This window comes from Oxyura jamaicensis, chromosome 3, assembly GCF_011077185.1.
Source record: "Oxyura jamaicensis isolate SHBP4307 breed ruddy duck chromosome 3, BPBGC_Ojam_1.0, whole genome shotgun sequence".
NCBI lineage: Eukaryota > Metazoa > Chordata > Aves > Anseriformes > Anatidae > Oxyura > Oxyura jamaicensis.
Genome location: NC_048895.1, coordinates 39,684,469 through 39,702,698, shown reverse-complemented (window position 1 = coordinate 39,702,698; position 18,230 = coordinate 39,684,469). Strand labels below are relative to the sequence as shown.

The 18,230-nt window shown below is 37.8% G+C and overlaps 1 protein-coding gene across 4 annotated transcripts in view; it reads left to right on the top strand.

Annotated features, from left to right (window-relative positions):
* The window catches only part of MTR (5-methyltetrahydrofolate-homocysteine methyltransferase), a 51,919-nt gene that overhangs the window by 13,471 nt on the left and 20,218 nt on the right, over positions 1-18,230 (top strand). For 3 of the 4 annotated variants that reach the window (XM_035320779.1, XM_035320778.1, XM_035320780.1), the window contains exons 4-21: positions 23-92; positions 1,151-1,243; positions 1,335-1,441; positions 2,700-2,759; positions 3,114-3,208; positions 6,517-6,617; positions 6,982-7,043; positions 7,840-7,907; positions 8,970-9,046; positions 9,498-9,610; positions 10,655-10,795; positions 11,446-11,631; positions 12,195-12,374; positions 13,360-13,476; positions 13,597-13,737; positions 16,638-16,727; positions 17,380-17,532; positions 18,105-18,212. In XM_035320779.1, coding sequence (XP_035176670.1) covers positions 23-92; positions 1,151-1,243; positions 1,335-1,441; positions 2,700-2,759; positions 3,114-3,208; positions 6,517-6,617; positions 6,982-7,043; positions 7,840-7,907; positions 8,970-9,046; positions 9,498-9,610; positions 10,655-10,795; positions 11,446-11,631; positions 12,195-12,374; positions 13,360-13,476; positions 13,597-13,737; positions 16,638-16,727; positions 17,380-17,532; positions 18,105-18,212 — 1,962 coding nt within the window. Of the gene's footprint in view, positions 1-22; positions 93-1,150; positions 1,244-1,334; positions 1,442-2,699; positions 2,760-3,113; positions 3,209-6,516; positions 6,618-6,981; positions 7,044-7,839; positions 7,908-8,272; positions 8,395-8,969; positions 9,047-9,497; positions 9,611-10,654; positions 10,796-11,445; positions 11,632-12,194; positions 12,375-13,359; positions 13,477-13,596; positions 13,738-16,637; positions 16,728-17,379; positions 17,533-18,104; positions 18,213-18,230 lie in introns of those variants that run through there. The other variant, XM_035320782.1, reaches the window with a different exon arrangement.

Genomic DNA, 18,230 nt, shown 5'->3' with positions numbered 1-18,230 from the left:
TAACTTTGTGGTATTGTTCTAGGCATATCGATTAAACAGAGTCTCTGCACAGGTGGCCAGAAAAGCAGCAGATGATGTCACTGCTCAGACAGGTAAGCAATCTTTATTTTAATTTCCTATTCAGTTGTGGTCTTGCTATGTTCTTTGAAATATTGCTAACCATAGGCAAGGACATAGCTTGCAGATGCGGAAACTGTTCATTTTAGGCATAGTAACAATTTTTATCACTATTCATATCACAGTAATTTCAGCATGTTTGGAGGATCTAGTCCTTAGTGCATTCTGCAGGATGGCTATTCTGTGTCTGGGTGTTTTGGACTGCAAGTGATACACATCTTCCAGATGTGTTTTAGAGAAGACAAATGCAGCACGTTGTGAGTTACTTAGGTTTGTAAGGTTCAACTCCTTTAAATTTGAAAATTGTACTACAGAATTAGGACAGCTGATTGTACATGAATGTGGATTACCAATTACTCCTAGTTTAACAGGTTCAACTTTAAGAACTACTGGAAAGTGCTTAGTGTCTGACCATCACCTCTAAATGTTTAATCCTTCTAACTTCAGGGTTGCATGTGAAAGGATTATAGCTCATTTCTACTGCTGTCTTTCAAAGACAAGCGATGTCCTCTGTATATTATTAACAAATACATTAAACTGTATTTAAAGCTAGCAGTGCTTCTGTCCAGTTGAACACCTTACTGTTGTGATTCATCATATGCAGTAAAAATGTAAGATTTGAAATATTAATTTTATCTAATGAAAAATGTCAGGATAGTTCCATGCTGTGCATTTAAAGTAATTGAGTGAAGCTTCTGCTGTCAGAGGGAAATATTAGTTTCAAAAATTGAGTTAAAAGCTTGCAATTGCCTTTTTCATAGATGTTTGTCTGTCTCATATGTACGCATCAAACATCTTGTTGGATAGAATTGAAAACGTCAGCTGTGCTGGGTAATCTTTTGTGGTAATCAAACTCCCAATTTGAGAACAGTTTGATAGCTTTTGATCCATGAATGATGTGCATGTCTTGGTGTCATTGGAGATTTTTTATTTTTATTTTTTAAATTGATCTGGCTGTCATTGTAAAACTGGAACTAAGCTGTATTTTTTCCTCCTTTTTTTTTTTTTTTCCCAACCTCCTATGTTGGTACAGGAATTAGGCGATATGTTGCTGGAGCCATGGGGCCAACAAACAGGACGCTTTCTGTGTCACCCTCTGTGGAGAGACCAGATTACAGGAACATAAGTAAGTATTGATAACCATTAAGTTATGTAACTTAGGTGATAGATTGAAAGAGATATGTCCACGTGAAGTTAACATCATTCCTGTTTTATAGCTTTTGATGAACTGGTTGAAGCCTATACGGAACAAGCCAAAGGACTGCTGGATGGAGGAGTCGATATCATGTTAGTAGAAACCATATTTGATACAGCCAATGCCAAGGTGAGACTCCTGGAAAAAAATAATCAGTTTTTAAGTATTTGGCATACCACCCTAAACAAGTTAAACGTTGTATTTCAAAGTGGTATTAGCTACTCCTTATTAAATAAGTGAAAAAACTCTTCAGTCAACTGCTAACACATAGAAAGTAAGGAAATGGTTTTAATGATCAAACAGCCTTTTCCAGAGTTTTCCTTTTGCCTTCTAGTGTTTACTGTTAATATCTTTCTGACTGTCTGTGCCAGCTGTCCTCTTATTCCCAGAAGCTCTGCTGTATTGCAAAACATCTCCAAATGCATCTGATGTTTTTAATATTCAGTGTAAGCATGTCTGTCCAAAGGATGCTTGTGGTGCACACCGGAGAGCGAGTGTCCAGTGTATCTGATTGCAGGAGTGGGAAGGCTTGTGAGACAGTCCTGTTAAAATGTGTTTTTTTGGAGAGATCTCTAACACTCTGTCATCAATTTTAGAAAAGAATTGGGAGTAGAGGGTTAGAAGGATAAAATATGAGGCATAAAATATTGAAATATGCCAAAGTTCACCTGATTGTGATAACATTCCTATTTTTCTTAAAATTGCTTAGTGCCGTGATGGAGCTGTTAGGGGACTTAAAACTGTCTTGCAATTTTATGTGGAAAAGTCAGGCTGGATTTGCATATAGCATTTCTTCAAGCTTTTGCCACAGGCTGATTAACACATGCGGTGGCGTGACTCATCCTTTGCAGATTTAATCAGTCATCATGGAGTTTTGTCTAGGATCCTATAGGCTTAACATTGTGCTGAGGAAAGCTCATATTCACATGTAACATCCTTACCCAAAGGAGGCAGGAATTTTTCAGGACCTTCAAGGGTCCTGATAACAGTCCTTACTGTTAAAATTTGCGGTGGTTAAAATTGTTTGCAAACTGCATGTGTAGATGGATTCAGGAGCAGTGAACATGTATAGTACACATAACCATGTTTGGGATGGGAGTTGTGGGGCAGACAGGATGGGGAAGTACATGCTGATGTGATTTGGAGTTCAGAAAAGTCTTACTTGGTTACCCTGTGGTACTTCTTTTCTATTTGTTAACAAAACGTGTTAGAAAATCTAGAAGCTATTAGAGGTAAGAGGAAAACCTCTTGACTGTACGGAGATCTTGCAGGCAATCTGAGGTAGCAAGTTGCATAAACATCCATAAAAATAAGTAAAAAATAATTTAGAATCCAGACAAAAAAAAAAAATAGAACTGCTATTTTTTTTTTTAAACTTATTCTTTAGGCAGCTCTTTTTGCACTCCACAAGTTGTTTGAGGAAGAATACGCTCCCCGACCCATATTTGTAAGTATATATTATTTAATATTTTACATAAGCTAGATTTGTGAACCTGATGGAGATGGTAGTTGAGTAAGCCCTTCTGAAATTCAGCTTGAAGTGAAAAAAATCGATGTCTTGGATATGTACTTTTTTTCACAGTTTTGAATAGAGAAATGCTTATGTGTAGAGCTTCATGAAATTAGCCTTAGCTGTGTTCAGCTTATTGAAACTAAAGCCTAACTCTGCTTGAGTTTTGTCTCATCGCTTTGAGTGTACCACAGGTCCATTTGTTTCGATTTTTAGTAGTTCAGCCTTTAAATTCTTGCTTTTACTGTTAATTAAATTCTGGTCCCTTCTCCGTGTTCATTTAATATTTAGGTTTCTGGAACCATTGTAGATAAGAGTGGGCGCACCCTTTCAGGCCAGACAGGAGAGGCATTTGTCATTAGTATTTCCCACAGTAAGCCACTTTGGTAAGGAAATGTATCTTTCTCTAGTAAGTAATTTGTAGAATGTGATTCTGTTTTATTTTAACCCCTTGTTCATGGTAGAATGGAAGTTACCTAACTGTGATCATGTTTAGTCACATGTATTGCTAATGTGTTCTGCTATGGTTCCCCTAGCAGAAATTATGTTTCCAAAGAACTCTGAACTCTTTTAAAACATTGCTGTAAAAATAGTTCTGGGGTTTTGTTTGCTATAGCCCTGAAATCACAAAGCATTTTAAAAATATCTGAAACTTTAATTTGACATCTTATACTATCTCAGATTCTGCAAGGAGCTAATTCCTGGTATGCGCAACGCTTATATCTCTCTCTTGGAGGCAAGCAATGTCAGCTCCAAATGTTTCAGGGTGAATTGAACGAGGAAATAATAAGATTTCATCCCAGAGTTCTTTTTACTGAGCTGTTACAAATCGCATATATTTCCTGAGTGTTTTTCTCAAAGATGTGCATTGTTATTTTGAGAGATCATGATGCCTCTGTTTCCTTGTGTTCTTTTCTGTAGAGTAGGGAGGAAAAAAAATGAGATGAAGATATGTGAAAATGCATACTATAACAGATTTTGGCTGTTATGGAAGGTCTTGCCTGTTAATTTGAATACCATTCCCAGTTCCTCTGTTGTTGTATGTCTCTGTGCCCTTTTCTACTTCCTCCTTATTTCCTCTTCCCTCTTTATCACTTCTTTCAGGTTGTTTCTTTGCACAAAAATAACACTGGAAATAGATGTGTTTTTCCTAAAATATTTTAACTTAAAATATTTAATTCACTGTTAGCCGTGCACGTTGTGATGAGCCATTGTTTGTTTTTACAACAAAATTCTGGTGAAAATGCGCAATCTGTCATCTCGGTAATACAAAAGCAGAAGACTGCATTCGCAGCTTTTCTGACTGCCCTTGAGGCTCCACTTTCCCAGACCAGACGGTGCTCCAGAAGTAACATATGGAGCCTCTTGGAACAGGGTGGTAGTTGACTCCTTCACTCAGCATCACAGCCTAGTGATCTGTATTTGGCATGAGTCTGTCTCAGATAAGCTTGCTTGTAACTCTCTTCTCTCTGAAGTGGAGAGAAGGGCACTGGAGCAGAAATTAAGAATTTATTAAACCATATTTCATAAAAGCTATCTTATGTGTCTGAATGCTTAGGGCCTGTTTCTCACGTACACGAAGGCTACTACACAGCACCGTGGCAGAAGGCTCTTAGTTGTGGGAGCAGATTGCATTTAATTGCTCCTGTTGCCAGATTGGTATGGAGTGACTTCAGGGTTGAGGAAAAAGCTGATCAGTAGTAGTAGTATCCTAGGGGTCATGTTACACCTCTTCCCTGGTTTCCATTAGGGTTTTGTATTTGCTGTTTAGGGTGGTGTGTTGTCCTTAAATCAGTTTGGTTTGAGGCCCACCTAAAACATCTGCACTCTGCATCCAATCGATGGTAGTAGCTGAGAAACGTGTCAACTGTTCTTAGTAAATTCTGAAGGATGTGTGCCCAGCTGCTTTCTGCAATGGATGCTTAGATGTGGAATGGGTTTCCTTTGTATTATTTCAGATCTGTGATTATTTCTACTGTGGTAGAGTTAAGAAGGGACATTTTGAGTTCAGGTCCCTGGTGTTGTGTTTGTCCAGGTCCCAGGAGCACTCTGCAGTCTCAGCTTTCACAGGATTGGATGCATGACTTCTGTGAAGAAATGAGCAAGGGAGGGAGGCAGTGCTCAAGATGAGGTTATGCTGGTTATTACATTAGGGCAGTAGTCACAGCATACAGGTAGATTGGTTCAGGGCCACAACCGAACAAAGAAACGTATGCTGTTGGAAGAATGGATTTCTGTATTGTTTCTTGCAGAAACGTGACTGTATGATACTCAAGGCCCTGGTGTTGGATTGTGCTGTGAGCCCTTCAGATTTCCAAGATTTGCCATTCTGTCCCACAAGTGAATCAGGCTGCAAATATTTACTGCTATTATCTGTCAAGTTACCAAGCCCCTGCCTGCTCCTTGGAGGCAGAAAAAGTCAAAATGATTTTGTGTTCCCAGTCCTGTGCAGGACTTTATTGCTTTGACCTCTGGAAAACTGAGTGGGCATGTGTACACTTCATTACCTGAGCTACGACTGAGGCAGCCCTTGGCTCACTTAGTTGGGAAATATGTCTATTCCTCTTTCTGGGGTATTTTTTTTTGTTTTAACATCTTCTAGCAGCACTGTGAAAACCTTTTCAGTTTTGCAGTGCTCGTAAGATGTTTTTTAGAATGGTGCAGAGATATCAGGATGCACATGTGAAAGATCTCCTACATGCTTTCTGGAAGATAAATTTTCATTTTTAATATCAATGTAGACATTTCAAGTAGAAGTTACATTTTTTTTTTATCTGTGGCTGAATAAAAGAAATCATGATTTTATCTTGTATAGTGGTAACACTGTAAGAGGTTTATTCATGCAGAAAGACTTCTGTTGTAGTACTGTCTAGGTCACTAATCACAGAATGACCAAAGTTGGAAGGGACCTCTGAAGATCATCTAGTCCAACACCCCTGCCAACCAGGGTCAAGCAGTGCACGTTGCACAGGATGGCATCCAGGCGGGTGTTGAATATTTCCGAGGGAGGAGATTCCACAACCTCTCTGGGCAACCTGTGCCAGTGCTCTGTCACCCTCACAGTAAAGAAGTGCCCTCTCATATTCAGATGGAACTTCCTATGCTTCCGTTTGTGCCCATTGTTTTTTATCCTCCTGCTGGGCACCACCGAAAAGAACGATGAGAGATGATATGTTGAGCAAAATCAGTTGCCCAAACTTAGTGCTGCTTTTTGGTGTCTTGAGAAATGCATTCCCTGTCTTCCAAGGTTCACATATTTACGTATAATTTTTAACAAAAATTGTGAGTTAGTGGCTTGAAGCAATCCTTGCTCTTCTAACCTTTTTCTTACTTCTGCCTGTAGAAGATTCCTTTTTATTCTGTCATTCTCATTGCATGTGTTCTCTTTTGCATGTAGAAAATAGTTATATTGTTGCTGCAGTTGCTTTCAGAATGCTTTTCAGAATTTTCTCATGGATTTTGAACCAAAATTTTGGTTTTCTGCTCCCAGTTCAATTCAGTCCAGTCCCCCCTGCACTTTTCTGCCTGAGGGTTATCCTTTTGCACAGGTTTGCTCTGTTGATGGTGATTAAAGAAAAGGGAGATAACTGTGGGAGTTAACTGATCTACCACTAAGATTATTCTGATTTTTTGTGTGTCATTTTGTCTGATGTTTCTAATCTGAAAATAACTTAAAAAAATATGTATTTTACAGCATCGGCTTAAATTGTGCTTTAGGAGCAGTTGAAATGCGACCATTCATTGAAACAATTGGAAAATGTACAGAAGCCTACATCATCTGTTACCCTAATGCAGGTGTGTTGTGTGTGCGTATTCCTATGCTTATGGGCAGGAGAAATTCCATCCATTCCATCTCATGGAAATGAGATGGACTCCGTTCCATCTCATCAGAAATAAGAGCTGAACTACCTTGAAAAGGTGGTTATTGCTACCATGAACATGAGATTAAGAATTTTATAAACTGCTTAAAGTGACTGTTCTGACAGTGAACCTAGAATGCCCTCTTGCGTAATTAATAATGTATTGAGTAACGATTGCAAAGGTGATGAGGCATTGTAGTCTTCATCCAAACGTAGCTACTTTAAATGTGACTTTCATGTAATTTAACTCTTCTTGTGGGCCTTAACAAATCATAATACAAGGAAAATTATTTTTCAAGGTCTTCCCAATACTTTTGGTGGTTATGATGAAACTCCAGAAGTGACTGCCAAGCATATAAAGGTATGAAATATTTCTTTTGAATGTGTCACATGACATACTTGTAGACAGGAACTCTTTGCTTGTATTTGTTACAGTACTGCGTCTTTTTTTTTGAGGTGGCTCTACATGTCTTTTGGATTGGTTTTATACATTTTGCTAAATGATAATGCTTTTGAGATACCAGGTTAGGAAAAACTACCTAAGAAACTCTGAAAACCTTAATTACTTTGGTGTCCTGTGCTTACGTAGCTTTCCTACAGTTTGATCTGTGGATGTTACTCATTTGCACTCCTACAGTGCTACTTTCCCGTTTGGAAATAGTTCAAAAAACAAAAAACAACAAATGAAACAACTGAGCAGTTTTTATGAACTTGGAATTTTATAGTTGTTTGTGTAGAATGGATGAAGCTGGTGGTGTTCCAGTGCAAGGTGTTCTTCCAAGTGCTACTTGATCTGTGCAAGAAAGAACTGTGTGGCTGGTGTTGTATTGTATCAGCAAGAACACAGTGTCTGCTGTATGCTAATTCCCTTTTATACTACAGTCTTTGATTCTCATCCAGGCTTTCATCTAGGGCTTCAGTATAAAATAGGTCAGTTTCAAATGTAGTTTCCCGAAATAAGGTGTTGGAATTGCTGATCAGCCTTAGGTAGATATCCACATCTCAAAACAAAGAGAAAGAAATAAAAGAGAAGAAATACTACTTGCTTCTTAAACTGTTTTTCTTGTGATACCCTGAATTGTCAAGCGTACAGAGAATATATATATCAGATGGCTTTATTAAAAAAATGAAATACTTTATTTCCATCCCTTTTACAGAGTTTTGCACTGGATGGTTTGGTCAACATAGTTGGAGGTTGTTGTGGTACTACACCAGCACATATCAGGTACCTAATGAGCTACAACTTAGGGTGCACTGGAAAGTAAATTACATGCTGCTTCTGTGGAGCAATATTCCGTGGCTTATCTTAAAGTTTTCTGAAAACATGGGTCACTTGAACAAAAATAACAGCAGTATATGGAGTAGAAATAACCTGGCTTTCATGGTTGTGTGTTTCTTGAAGTAGAGACATGGTTCAAACAAGGATTATACCTATGCTGTTTCATTGTCAAAATTGTTTGTTTCAGAATTACTCCTCCCTATTTACCATTGGATAGAGTAGACTTGCCATCTCTGCTTCCTTACTCTGTGCATTTTTCCCCTTTCTGGCAATCTTAGCAACAAGGTAAAACTTAAAGTTTCCTTTGATGGTAGAAGAAAGAGAAGTATGGAGGTGCATTCGGGGAATGTCTAAGCAAGAGATCTGGGAACACTTACAGCTGTTGTTAGTCCTGGCCTGAAGAAGTGTTTTGCAACTTTCTCAGTAGAAGTAGGTCAGTGGAAAAACTTTCCTTTTTTAACCTAGGCTTAAAAGAGAAGGGGCCCTTATGGTTTATTTTCATCGTGATACAAACTGGGGAGAGGTGGTATGTGAGCGTGTAGAGAGGACAGTATGTGTCATTCCTGAGTGGAACAAAGAGAAAGTTAATAGCTCACGAACATTGTGAGTCATTCCAGCATCTGAGAAGAGCATCTAACCAAAGAACAATGCTTGCTCTTTGTTTTTTTTCTTTTGCTGCAAACACCAATTGCACAGCTTGGTAATTAGGAATATGGTAAGTCAGTGTGATTGAGGACTGGTACTCATATCCACCAAGTATTCCATTAACATAGTATCTTGTATTCTCTATTTGATAACTCTTCATTTGTGTATGTTCACTGCAAATGGCTACAATCTTCTAGGAATGTTTTTGGTTTTGGCCACACAATGTGCTAACTAATCTTATCTGCTATGGGGCTAAATTGGTTATGTAGGCATATGTCTAGTATATTATGTTTGAATCTTGTTTGGAGTAATTTAATTTTGATCAAAAACTTTCCTCTTTACTTTGCTCTTTCTGTAACACAGGAAGATTGCTGAAGCTGTGAGATCGTGTAAGCCTCGTGTTCCACCTTCTCTCTCTCAAGGATATATGCTGCTGTCAGGTAAGACAGAGTGTAACAGGTTGAGCTTTATACCTCATGCAGCCCTTTTTTATAAATTTATTTACTTTTTTCTGCTGATCAGAATGGTATTATGAGTTTCTGGGTCTACCTGAATCCAGCAAGCTTATTCATGTGTAAGTTTATCAAAATCTTATTTGGCTGAAGTGAAACACTTTATTAAATCTTGTGTTAGCTTTAATTGGACACATTTAGTTGTTATGTTTTGTCATTTCAGTAAATCATTGGCCCTTATTGAGGAAGCATAAAAACATTTGGCATGTGTTGGAAGTTGTTCAATTGCATCTCATTGCTAGTTACTCAATTGACCTGATGTGCTGAAGAATCTCTGTTCTTAGAGTAATAAAGTAATAGAGACTTCTGTTTCACAGCTTTAAAAGTGCTTTATTCTGTTTTCTGTTTTTACATAAATGTTCAAAAAAATCTTTTTAAGGTCTGGAGCCATTCAGGATTGGGCCATATACCAACTTCGTTAATATCGGTGAACGCTGTAATGTTGCAGGATCACGGAAGTTTGCTAAACTCATCATGGCAGGCAACTATGAAGTATACCTTTTAACAATAATCTTAATAGATAATGCTCTTTTTTCATTGCTCCATGAAGTAGTAGTTTGTTTTGCTAGCGAAAAGCAATATTCTACAAGAGTAAGAAAAAGAGAATTTATTTTCTCACAGCTCCTAATAAATGTGCAATAGTTGTTTTACAAGGGCTTTTTTGATAGATGTTACAGGAAACATGATGTTTTATTTTAAATTAAGTTCCACAATGGACAGTGATTTAGAAATTTTCCTAATCTGTGCTGTATCTAGGAGGAGATTCTCAGTTACCTGAGATTCTGTCCTAAAGCATGCTCTGCTGTTGATGCAGTCAAAATTAAAGCCTTTGTTAGGAAGTCTGACTCTTAAGCACTTGCAGGTCATGAGGCAAGACCTGTATAGACTTATTAAAGAAAGCTTTAAAGGCAAGGCGGGTTGCTTGCAACCACGAGCAACTAAAACCTTTTTTTTTTTTTTGTCTTGTCAGTTGGCAGAGTGACAAAAAACAGAAAGTGAGCAGATATGGGTGTTAAATAATTACGTGGTCTGGAGGGAAAGCTTTAGTTTTTTAGTACTTGGTGATTATTCTGCAGCTGGAAAAAATGCCAAACAACTTCCAAAAATAAAGTACTCTGTGTTATAAAAGCACATAGCTTGTGACGCCAGACCTTTATTTCATACCATCACAGAGGCTGTTTTCCTGTAATGATGGCAATCACAAGTCCTTGTTACTGTGCAAATCTTAGCTCATTTATTTACGTGTATGACCAGCTGTCTAAAATCAGTGTCATAATAGGTCTATGGTGTCATATTTTTGTGAATAAAGTAATTATCAGTTGTGATGTACTAACAACTTCTGTATGTTGCCATACATCATGAACTATTTCTTTATTCTTCTAAGGACTGTGCTATGAACTTTCAAATATTTATTTTGATGGTTTGTTGGGCTACATAGTTATTTTGGAGAGGTGAAATGTTACATGAGAATGACTAGGCTGTTTTCTGCTGACTGATTTTTTTTTTTGTTGTTGTTGTTTTGAATCTCTTCTTTAGGAAGCCCTGAGTGTAGCCAAAATGCAAGTTGAGATGGGGGCCCAGATTCTCGACATCAATATGGATGATGGGATGCTGGATGGTCCTGCTGCAATGACCAGATTTTGTAACTTGATCTCTTCAGAACCTGATATTGCAAAGGTTGTAACTGAGTCCTTCCAAAGCACAAAAAAGAACACTTTATTGAGTTGGAAACTGCCTTTCAGAAATTTTGATAATGATTTATTTAGTAACCAGTTCAGATGCTTAACAAGCAGATGTAGGTGTTACCTAATGGGGAAAAGGTATTGTAGTAGAGAAGGCCATTGGAGGGAACAGAGATTTTAACAGTCTGTACCTGATTTCAGCTAAATTTGTTATTCTTTTTCATTGGTTAGAAAAACTGAGTATAGGTTCCTTTTGCAGCAGTTATGAGCCTTATCTATATATTGGCAGTGTATTGCTTTCCACAAAACTTAGAATTGCTATTGATACAGGCTGGTTTTAAAAGATGGTTCTGCAGAGTGCGTTCTCTGAAAGTGAGCATCTCATCCAAAAAGCCAAGATAGTACGGGGAGAAACAGAGGTCTCTGTGATATGTAATGGAATTGCCACAGGAGCTTTTGGATTAAATTTGCTCTGGGTTTTGAGTTTAAAGCAAAGTGAATCTACAAAAAAAATCTGAAAGCTTTTTATTCATAAATAATGCTAAATGTTGTTTGCATTTTTATGTCCAAATGGGCAAGCAACATGTGGAATGTTTAACTCATAACTTGTATGTATCCCTTTGCTCACTTCTCTGTTCTTTACAGGTGCCGTTATGCATTGATTCCTCAAATTTTTCAGTGATTGAAGCAGGTTTGAAGTGTTGCCAAGGAAAATGCATTGTAAACAGCATCAGTCTGAAGGAAGGTGAAGAAGACTTTCTGGAGAAAGCAAGGAAAATTAAGTTGTATGGAGCAGCTGTGGTTGTCATGGCTTTTGATGAAGTGGGTCAGGTGAGTGAGTGTTAAAGGAGGTCATTTTCTTCTAGAGTGTAGTGCTTTGTTTCATTGGCCAGGTGATTTAAAGAGGTCTATATATAGTCTTAGCAATAGTTTTGACCCTGATATATAAGCATTTCTTACGCTGCTCTCATATTTGAGGAATTCAAGTTCTGCTCCAAGTATAGCTCTGCTAGCACAAGAGTGTCTCTTGCTATTAAGACATGTTGAACTATTTCCTCCTTGATAAAAGATATTTTTTAGTCTGGAAACTGAGTTTTGCATGTAAGTGGAGCCTCTGTGAATTTATTTAGTTCTTTCAAAAAATGCATATTAAAACTTTCCATAGATTGGTGATGTGTTGGGGAACAAAACTGTTTTTAAAGAGATAAATCAAAACTCCACATATGTGTGTTGGAAGTGGTGTTTTTAATCAAAATTATTGCATATAATCTTTTTGTAACATTCATGATGTTCAGACTGGGATTCCTCAGTCTCGATTTGGTGGAATTGTAAATATTTTCTGGAGGCTTTATTTTTTGTGTAACTTTCATGGCAGAATTTTTTTTCTTCACCAGGCAACAGAAACAGAAACCAAGATTGCAATCTGTTCCAGAGCTTACTACCTACTTGTGGAAAAAGTGTGCTTCAATCCAAATGATATCATATTCGACCCTAATATTTTGACCATAGGGACTGGAATGGAAGAACATAACCTATATGCTATGAATTTTATCAATGCTACTAAAGTCATAAAAGTGAGTTGTAAGTTTACTTTAACTCCCCAGTATTTTATTGAGATTATTTAAAAGGAAAGCAAACAAAGACTACCACCAACAACAAAGCATTGCAGTAAAATAATAGGCATTTTAAATTATCAAGGGGACTTTTCCTCTGAAGTGCAGTCATTTCCCAGTATTGCTGTTTCCAATAGAGCTTTGAGTAGTTCTATAAATATTTTTTGACCTGCTAACTCTAATGTAAATATACTATATTATTTAAATGAGGTAACAGTCACATTCAGTGTTACGGCCAAAACAACCTCTTTGAAGGCTTGTGAAAGCTGTCCTTTTAAATTAACATGATTTCAGTTACTGTGGATGGGTTTGTGCTATAACCTGACCTTTTATTTAGCTAAAATACTTGTAAGGAGGAACAGCAATGAAGGGCATCATCTGAATACAGCTAAGTAAGCTGTACTGTTGCATTTCACAAGACGACTTAATTGATCTGGAGATGCTCTGTCAGTAGTAGTCTGGGGCTTGAACACTTGTACAGGATATCATGTCACCACAGGACTTTAGGATGGGGATATGCACCCTTGAGGTTAGCAGCTCAGCTACTGCCTGCTCCTGAGTCACGGGAGCAGGCAGGTAGGTTGCTCCTGTATCCGGAGGAGGGGCGTGTTTGGGGGTGGAAGGCCCACAAAGAATCTGCAGGGGGAACATCTGGAATCCTGCTAGGGGAGGACCTATGCATTTAGAACAGCACCAATGACCATGGGAACCATAGTAGTTGTTTACATACAGGTAGGATGCATCGTCCCTTGTATTTGTAGCTTGTTCTGAAGAATTTTGAATTATTTTTAATGAATTTGAATAATTAGAAAGATGTGGAACAAGGAAGAGAAGGTGTGGACAGCCAATTCATCACTGCTTGGGGCCAGCTGTTTTATGGACTGAATGCTTTGCTTAAGTTTTTTTGGAAAGCCCTTTTCTAAAAATGTGTGTGCCATTCTCACAGGAAACACTGCCAGGAGCTAAGATAAGCGGAGGTCTTTCCAATCTGTCTTTCTCCTTTCGAGGAATGGATGCCATTCGTGAAGCAATGCATGGAGTGTTCCTTTACCATGCAATTAAGGTATGATGCATATTTGACCTCTGTACATTTGTTCTTGGCCAATGGAGTGGTATATCTGATAGTCCTGGTTGGGAGATTATGTTTAGTAGTGGTTTTTTTGTTTGTTTGTTTTTTTTCCAGTATGGCATGGACATGGGAATTGTGAATGCTGGGAATCTGCCAGTATATGATGATATCCACAAGGAATTGCTACAGCTATGTGAGAATCTAATCTGGAACAAAGATCCTGATGCTACAGAGAAACTTTTACATTATGCTCAGGTAACTTCAAATTTTAAGCCTTGGAGAGTTGTTAGCTTAGCACCTGGGCTTTAACACCTCCCTGTTGATGATAGGGAGGAACAGTCTATGAAATGCATGTGTGTCAATCTAAAAGTGGGTGTTGGAAGTTACTAATGATACTACAAGTGGTTACTTATTAATATTGAATAAAATATGATCTCTAATGGATTGAACCTGTCCAGTTTTGCAGCTGCCCCAAAAGATCCTGGAACAGAGTTCTTCTGATGCTCCAGGAGAAGTTCAATAGGGGTTCTCTTAATAAAAGTAAAAACAAAGAAACATAATGAGAATAGGCCAACACAAACAACCAAATCAAATCTTGGAGATGAAGCATAATGGGCAAGTGTGCTGTGCGAGACAAAGAGTAAACCCCTCTCTCTAGTGGTGATGGCTTGCTTGGAGTATATGTAAAAGGTGAAGTTACTGGCTTCCAGTTTACATATTTCAAGTCAGAGTGGGGATCTGCTGTCAAATGTTTGTGAAATCCTGTTGTGGTGGTGGTAAAAGACACAGGTTACACACCTGAAAGTTTCCAGATTATCAGCCATAAGATGACTGGTGAAATCCTGTTCTGAACTGAACCTGCAGCAAAAATCTCTGAGTGCGAGATGGATTCTTAGGTTTAAGTGTGCAAGTATCCACTTATTTTGTATTTCGTGGTAGTATTATTTCTGTATTTCTGGTTTGTAATTTGTACTATGGTGGTGCCTGATATTTAGGAACAATGGTAGCATGTTGAAAACCAGTGCAAGAAGACTCTCCCTATCCCTTGTGCTTAGGCTATTTTGTATAGTGCTCATAATTGACCTGTGAGAGATGTTGTCTGTATAAGAGTTTTACCATTAGGGTAGTCAGGATTACATGAAGAGGAACTGCAAGAGAAAGGGAATGGTTAAGCAGTGTTTCCACAGAAAGCAGAATGTGAATCTAAATGGAGCATGAAATTAGAGATGTGAATTGACTCCTAGGTCTAGAAGTTTGGGAAGCCATTGTTAATATTCCAAATATTGGCATCTTTTCAAAAGAGACTTTCTTGATTCAGAACACTTTTAAAAGCTCTATTAAAAGTTAAAATTCTAGCAAAACCTGCAACTTTCAGGGTTTCACTGGAGGTAAGCATCCTGACCGCATTTCATCTCAGCTCTGGAGAAATGTGAGTGGCCAAATAGGCGGTCACTTATAGGTAATGAGGTGTATTATTCCATAAGGAGGCATATTTCAAAATATTTATTCAGAGTTTCTTCTGATTTAGTGAAACTGACTGGCTCTAAGTTCTTTTGTCTGAAGGCTTTCTTTCAGTATAAAAGTGCATTCATTACTCTGTAAGTTCATATGTTGTTTTTATTTTATTCTGCACAAAGAACACAGTCTCATTTCAAGTATTGAACCTCTAGTAGAGTGCCCTCCTTGTTCTGTCAGGTGATAGTAATGTACCTTGCTGGTTGCTTGAATGCTAGGTATTTTGGATAAGTGAAGAACTTAATCCTTTTGAATTTAGGAGATCAATTTTTGTCTGAAGTTTGAGATTAAAAGACATTTTCCGTAAAGTGTATATCTGCAAACATTGTCCCATTTATGGCAGTGGTAGTTGTACTTCCAATGACTTTTTTGTTTTTTTCATCCTTGGCATACAATATAATCATCCTGTTTTTAATGATCTGCGTATAGTGTTTGTCACTGTGGTCTGGCCCCTGCATGCCCACCTTACAGTTCCATGGGTTCTTTTCAGTTTGGAATGGTTCCCTTCCTGAAGACTGTGGCCAGAGGTTCAGGTGTACTTCATACCTTTTCACAGAATCACAGAGGGGCTGAAGTGGGAAGGGACCTCTGGAGATCCTTTAGTTCAATGCCCATGTTCAGAGCAGAGTTATTTAGAGCAGGTTGCTCAGGGATGAGTTCAGTTAGCTTTTTAATGCACCTTAGGATAGAGACCCTGCCATCTCTGTGGTCAACACGTTCCTCCTTTCATTGTCTTTTTACAAACTGGACCTATGAGTGGAATCAGGCACGGTAATGAGAAGCTGTGAAGTTAGCAAACATTCGTATAATTGAAGACTTGTTCAGATTTCTGTTCTAATGAGTGAGATCTAGTTTCCATGACTTTTTTCTCATAGCTTTATCTTTAAAGGGTACAGGTGAGTACTCAAAAGTATAGGAGGTTCATTGAGACTGAAAGGCAGTAGATTATGTGGCATAACTGAGGGGCAAAAATAAATGTCTTGCCTAAAGTGTGGTGGTTGAAGTAATGGATAGTGTACTTTTCCATGAGCCTTCCTGGGATGGGTGCTTGGGAGTTTTCTTGCATTTTGAAGGCTTTCTAATCCTTTGCATTTGTAGCAAAGGATAAGCGAGCTGAGGAGTATGAGGCAGAGAGTATGTGAGAGGGTTTGAGCCTGGCTATGTGCAAGACAAAAAGTAGTTCCATAGGCCTGATTGAAAACATCTGTGATAAGGAATAATATAACCTACTCCAGCAGTAACTGAATTAGTGCCAAATTAATTAGAATTTTAAAATGGAGTGTAGTGTGTGGGCCAGAAATCAATTTAAATTATGTTCCCAGAAGTAAAACCCTGAGGATTAGTCATTTCATCATTTTTAAGGGAGTGAAAATTATTAGAACTGGTCCCTCTTTTTTTGCTTGTTTATGTATTCACTGAAATAAGTACTCTCTGTGATATAGACCTACTAAGTGTCTGCAGTACCTCGCATGTATTTGCAATGTGATTTGCATGTATATATAAAAAAAGAACACCTCAAAAAGCAAAATCTGAAGTTATTTTGTGGATCAGCACTTAATTATCTTCATTTGTCTAAAAGTAAATTCCATAGTTGTAATTCTTGGGTTGGCAAGCTCCTATGCTTATCTTTTTCTTTTCAGAATCATGCCCAAGGAGGAAAGAAAGTGGTACATACTGATGAATGGCGGAAAAGCTCCGTGGAGGAAAGGCTGGAATATGCTCTCATAAAGGTGAATCTGTGCAGAAAATTGTCCTGCCCAAACAGATGTATAATTCCAACTCTTAAACTTTAATAGCCACCATTGGCTTAAAAATTCCTCTGCTGCTGTTATTTTTTAAAAAAATATGTTAATAATGAACACTTTACTAATTAAATACATTAATTAAATATATTAACAGAGAATTGTGGTGATTTTTCTTTAAGCTTCACAAGCTGAACGAAATCTTTGACCATTAATGTTTTTTTCTCGTAGTGTTGGTGGAACATGTTGTTTTTACTTTCCAGTGTATTGTGTGGTGTTTTTTTTTGGTGTTATATTTTGTTCTTTAATGGTATTGCACTGGGTAACATCAGTGCTGAGGAAGCTGTACTTCTGTAAACGTGTGATTTTGTTATGACATAGTTGAAAAACAAACAGATCCACTAATACTGAGGACTTTTGATTTGAATAACTTTGTTCCTCAGAGCTATGGTTTTTCGTTTCTCAAGAAAACCTATTTTAAATATGCATTTGAGGTATTCTTAATAGTAATATCTAAAGTGATCTGTGTGTACATTGATTGTGATTTTTTTTTGGCATGAAGACAACTAAATATAAGTTGTATTTTTAGAAAGATAAAAGCTTTTATTCCCCCCCCCCCCCCCCCCCCCCCCCCCTCCAGGGCATTGAGAAGTATGTCACCACAGATACAGAAGAAGCGAGATTAAATCAGGAGAAATATCCTAGGCCTCTAAATATAATTGAAGGACCTTTGATGAATGGCATGAAAATTGTTGGTGATCTTTTTGGTGCTGGGAAGATGTTTCTACCTCAGGTAAAGAGAACACGATGTCGTGTACTTTATGATTCGGCAAAACCTAACATTGTAAAATGTAGCCAAGCCATTCTATGCTTTCTGTTGTTTTCAGATACAGCTCTCGAATTGTGAAAATTCTTCTATACATTGGAACTTGAATTTCTTTACATAATTTTATATATTTCTTTCCTTTCTTTGAGTGTTTTTGCTTTATTTGAAATGTAGTTTTAAATCTGGACACATGAAAAGAGCAAAAGAAGAAAAAAAATCAAATTAAATAAAAATCACTTGATTACAATCAGGCTGCTCTGGTTAGTACCGTCTAAGTCTGGGCCTCTTAGTAGCTTTTCATTCAGTTGTGAGTGATCCAAAGGATTGCACTGTGAAAGCAAGTGTCATATGTAGGCCATTAGCCCAGTAGGGCCAGCAGTCTGTTGCTGAAGAATGCCCTGTAAAGATGGGATCTGGGTTTGCAAATGAAGTGTTGTTGATTGTTTGAATGGGTTTAAAAGAAAGCTATGAGAAACTTTAGATTATTCCTGTATCTAATCTTTATTATTGTTTTTATCCTCCTCCGTTTATCTGTGCAGGTGATAAAATCTGCTCGAGTTATGAAGAAAGCAGTTGGCCACCTTATTCCCTATATGGAAAAAGAAAGAGAGGAAAGGAGAGCTGAACAGGGCAGCACAGAAGAAGAGGCAAGACAGTCCTTTATG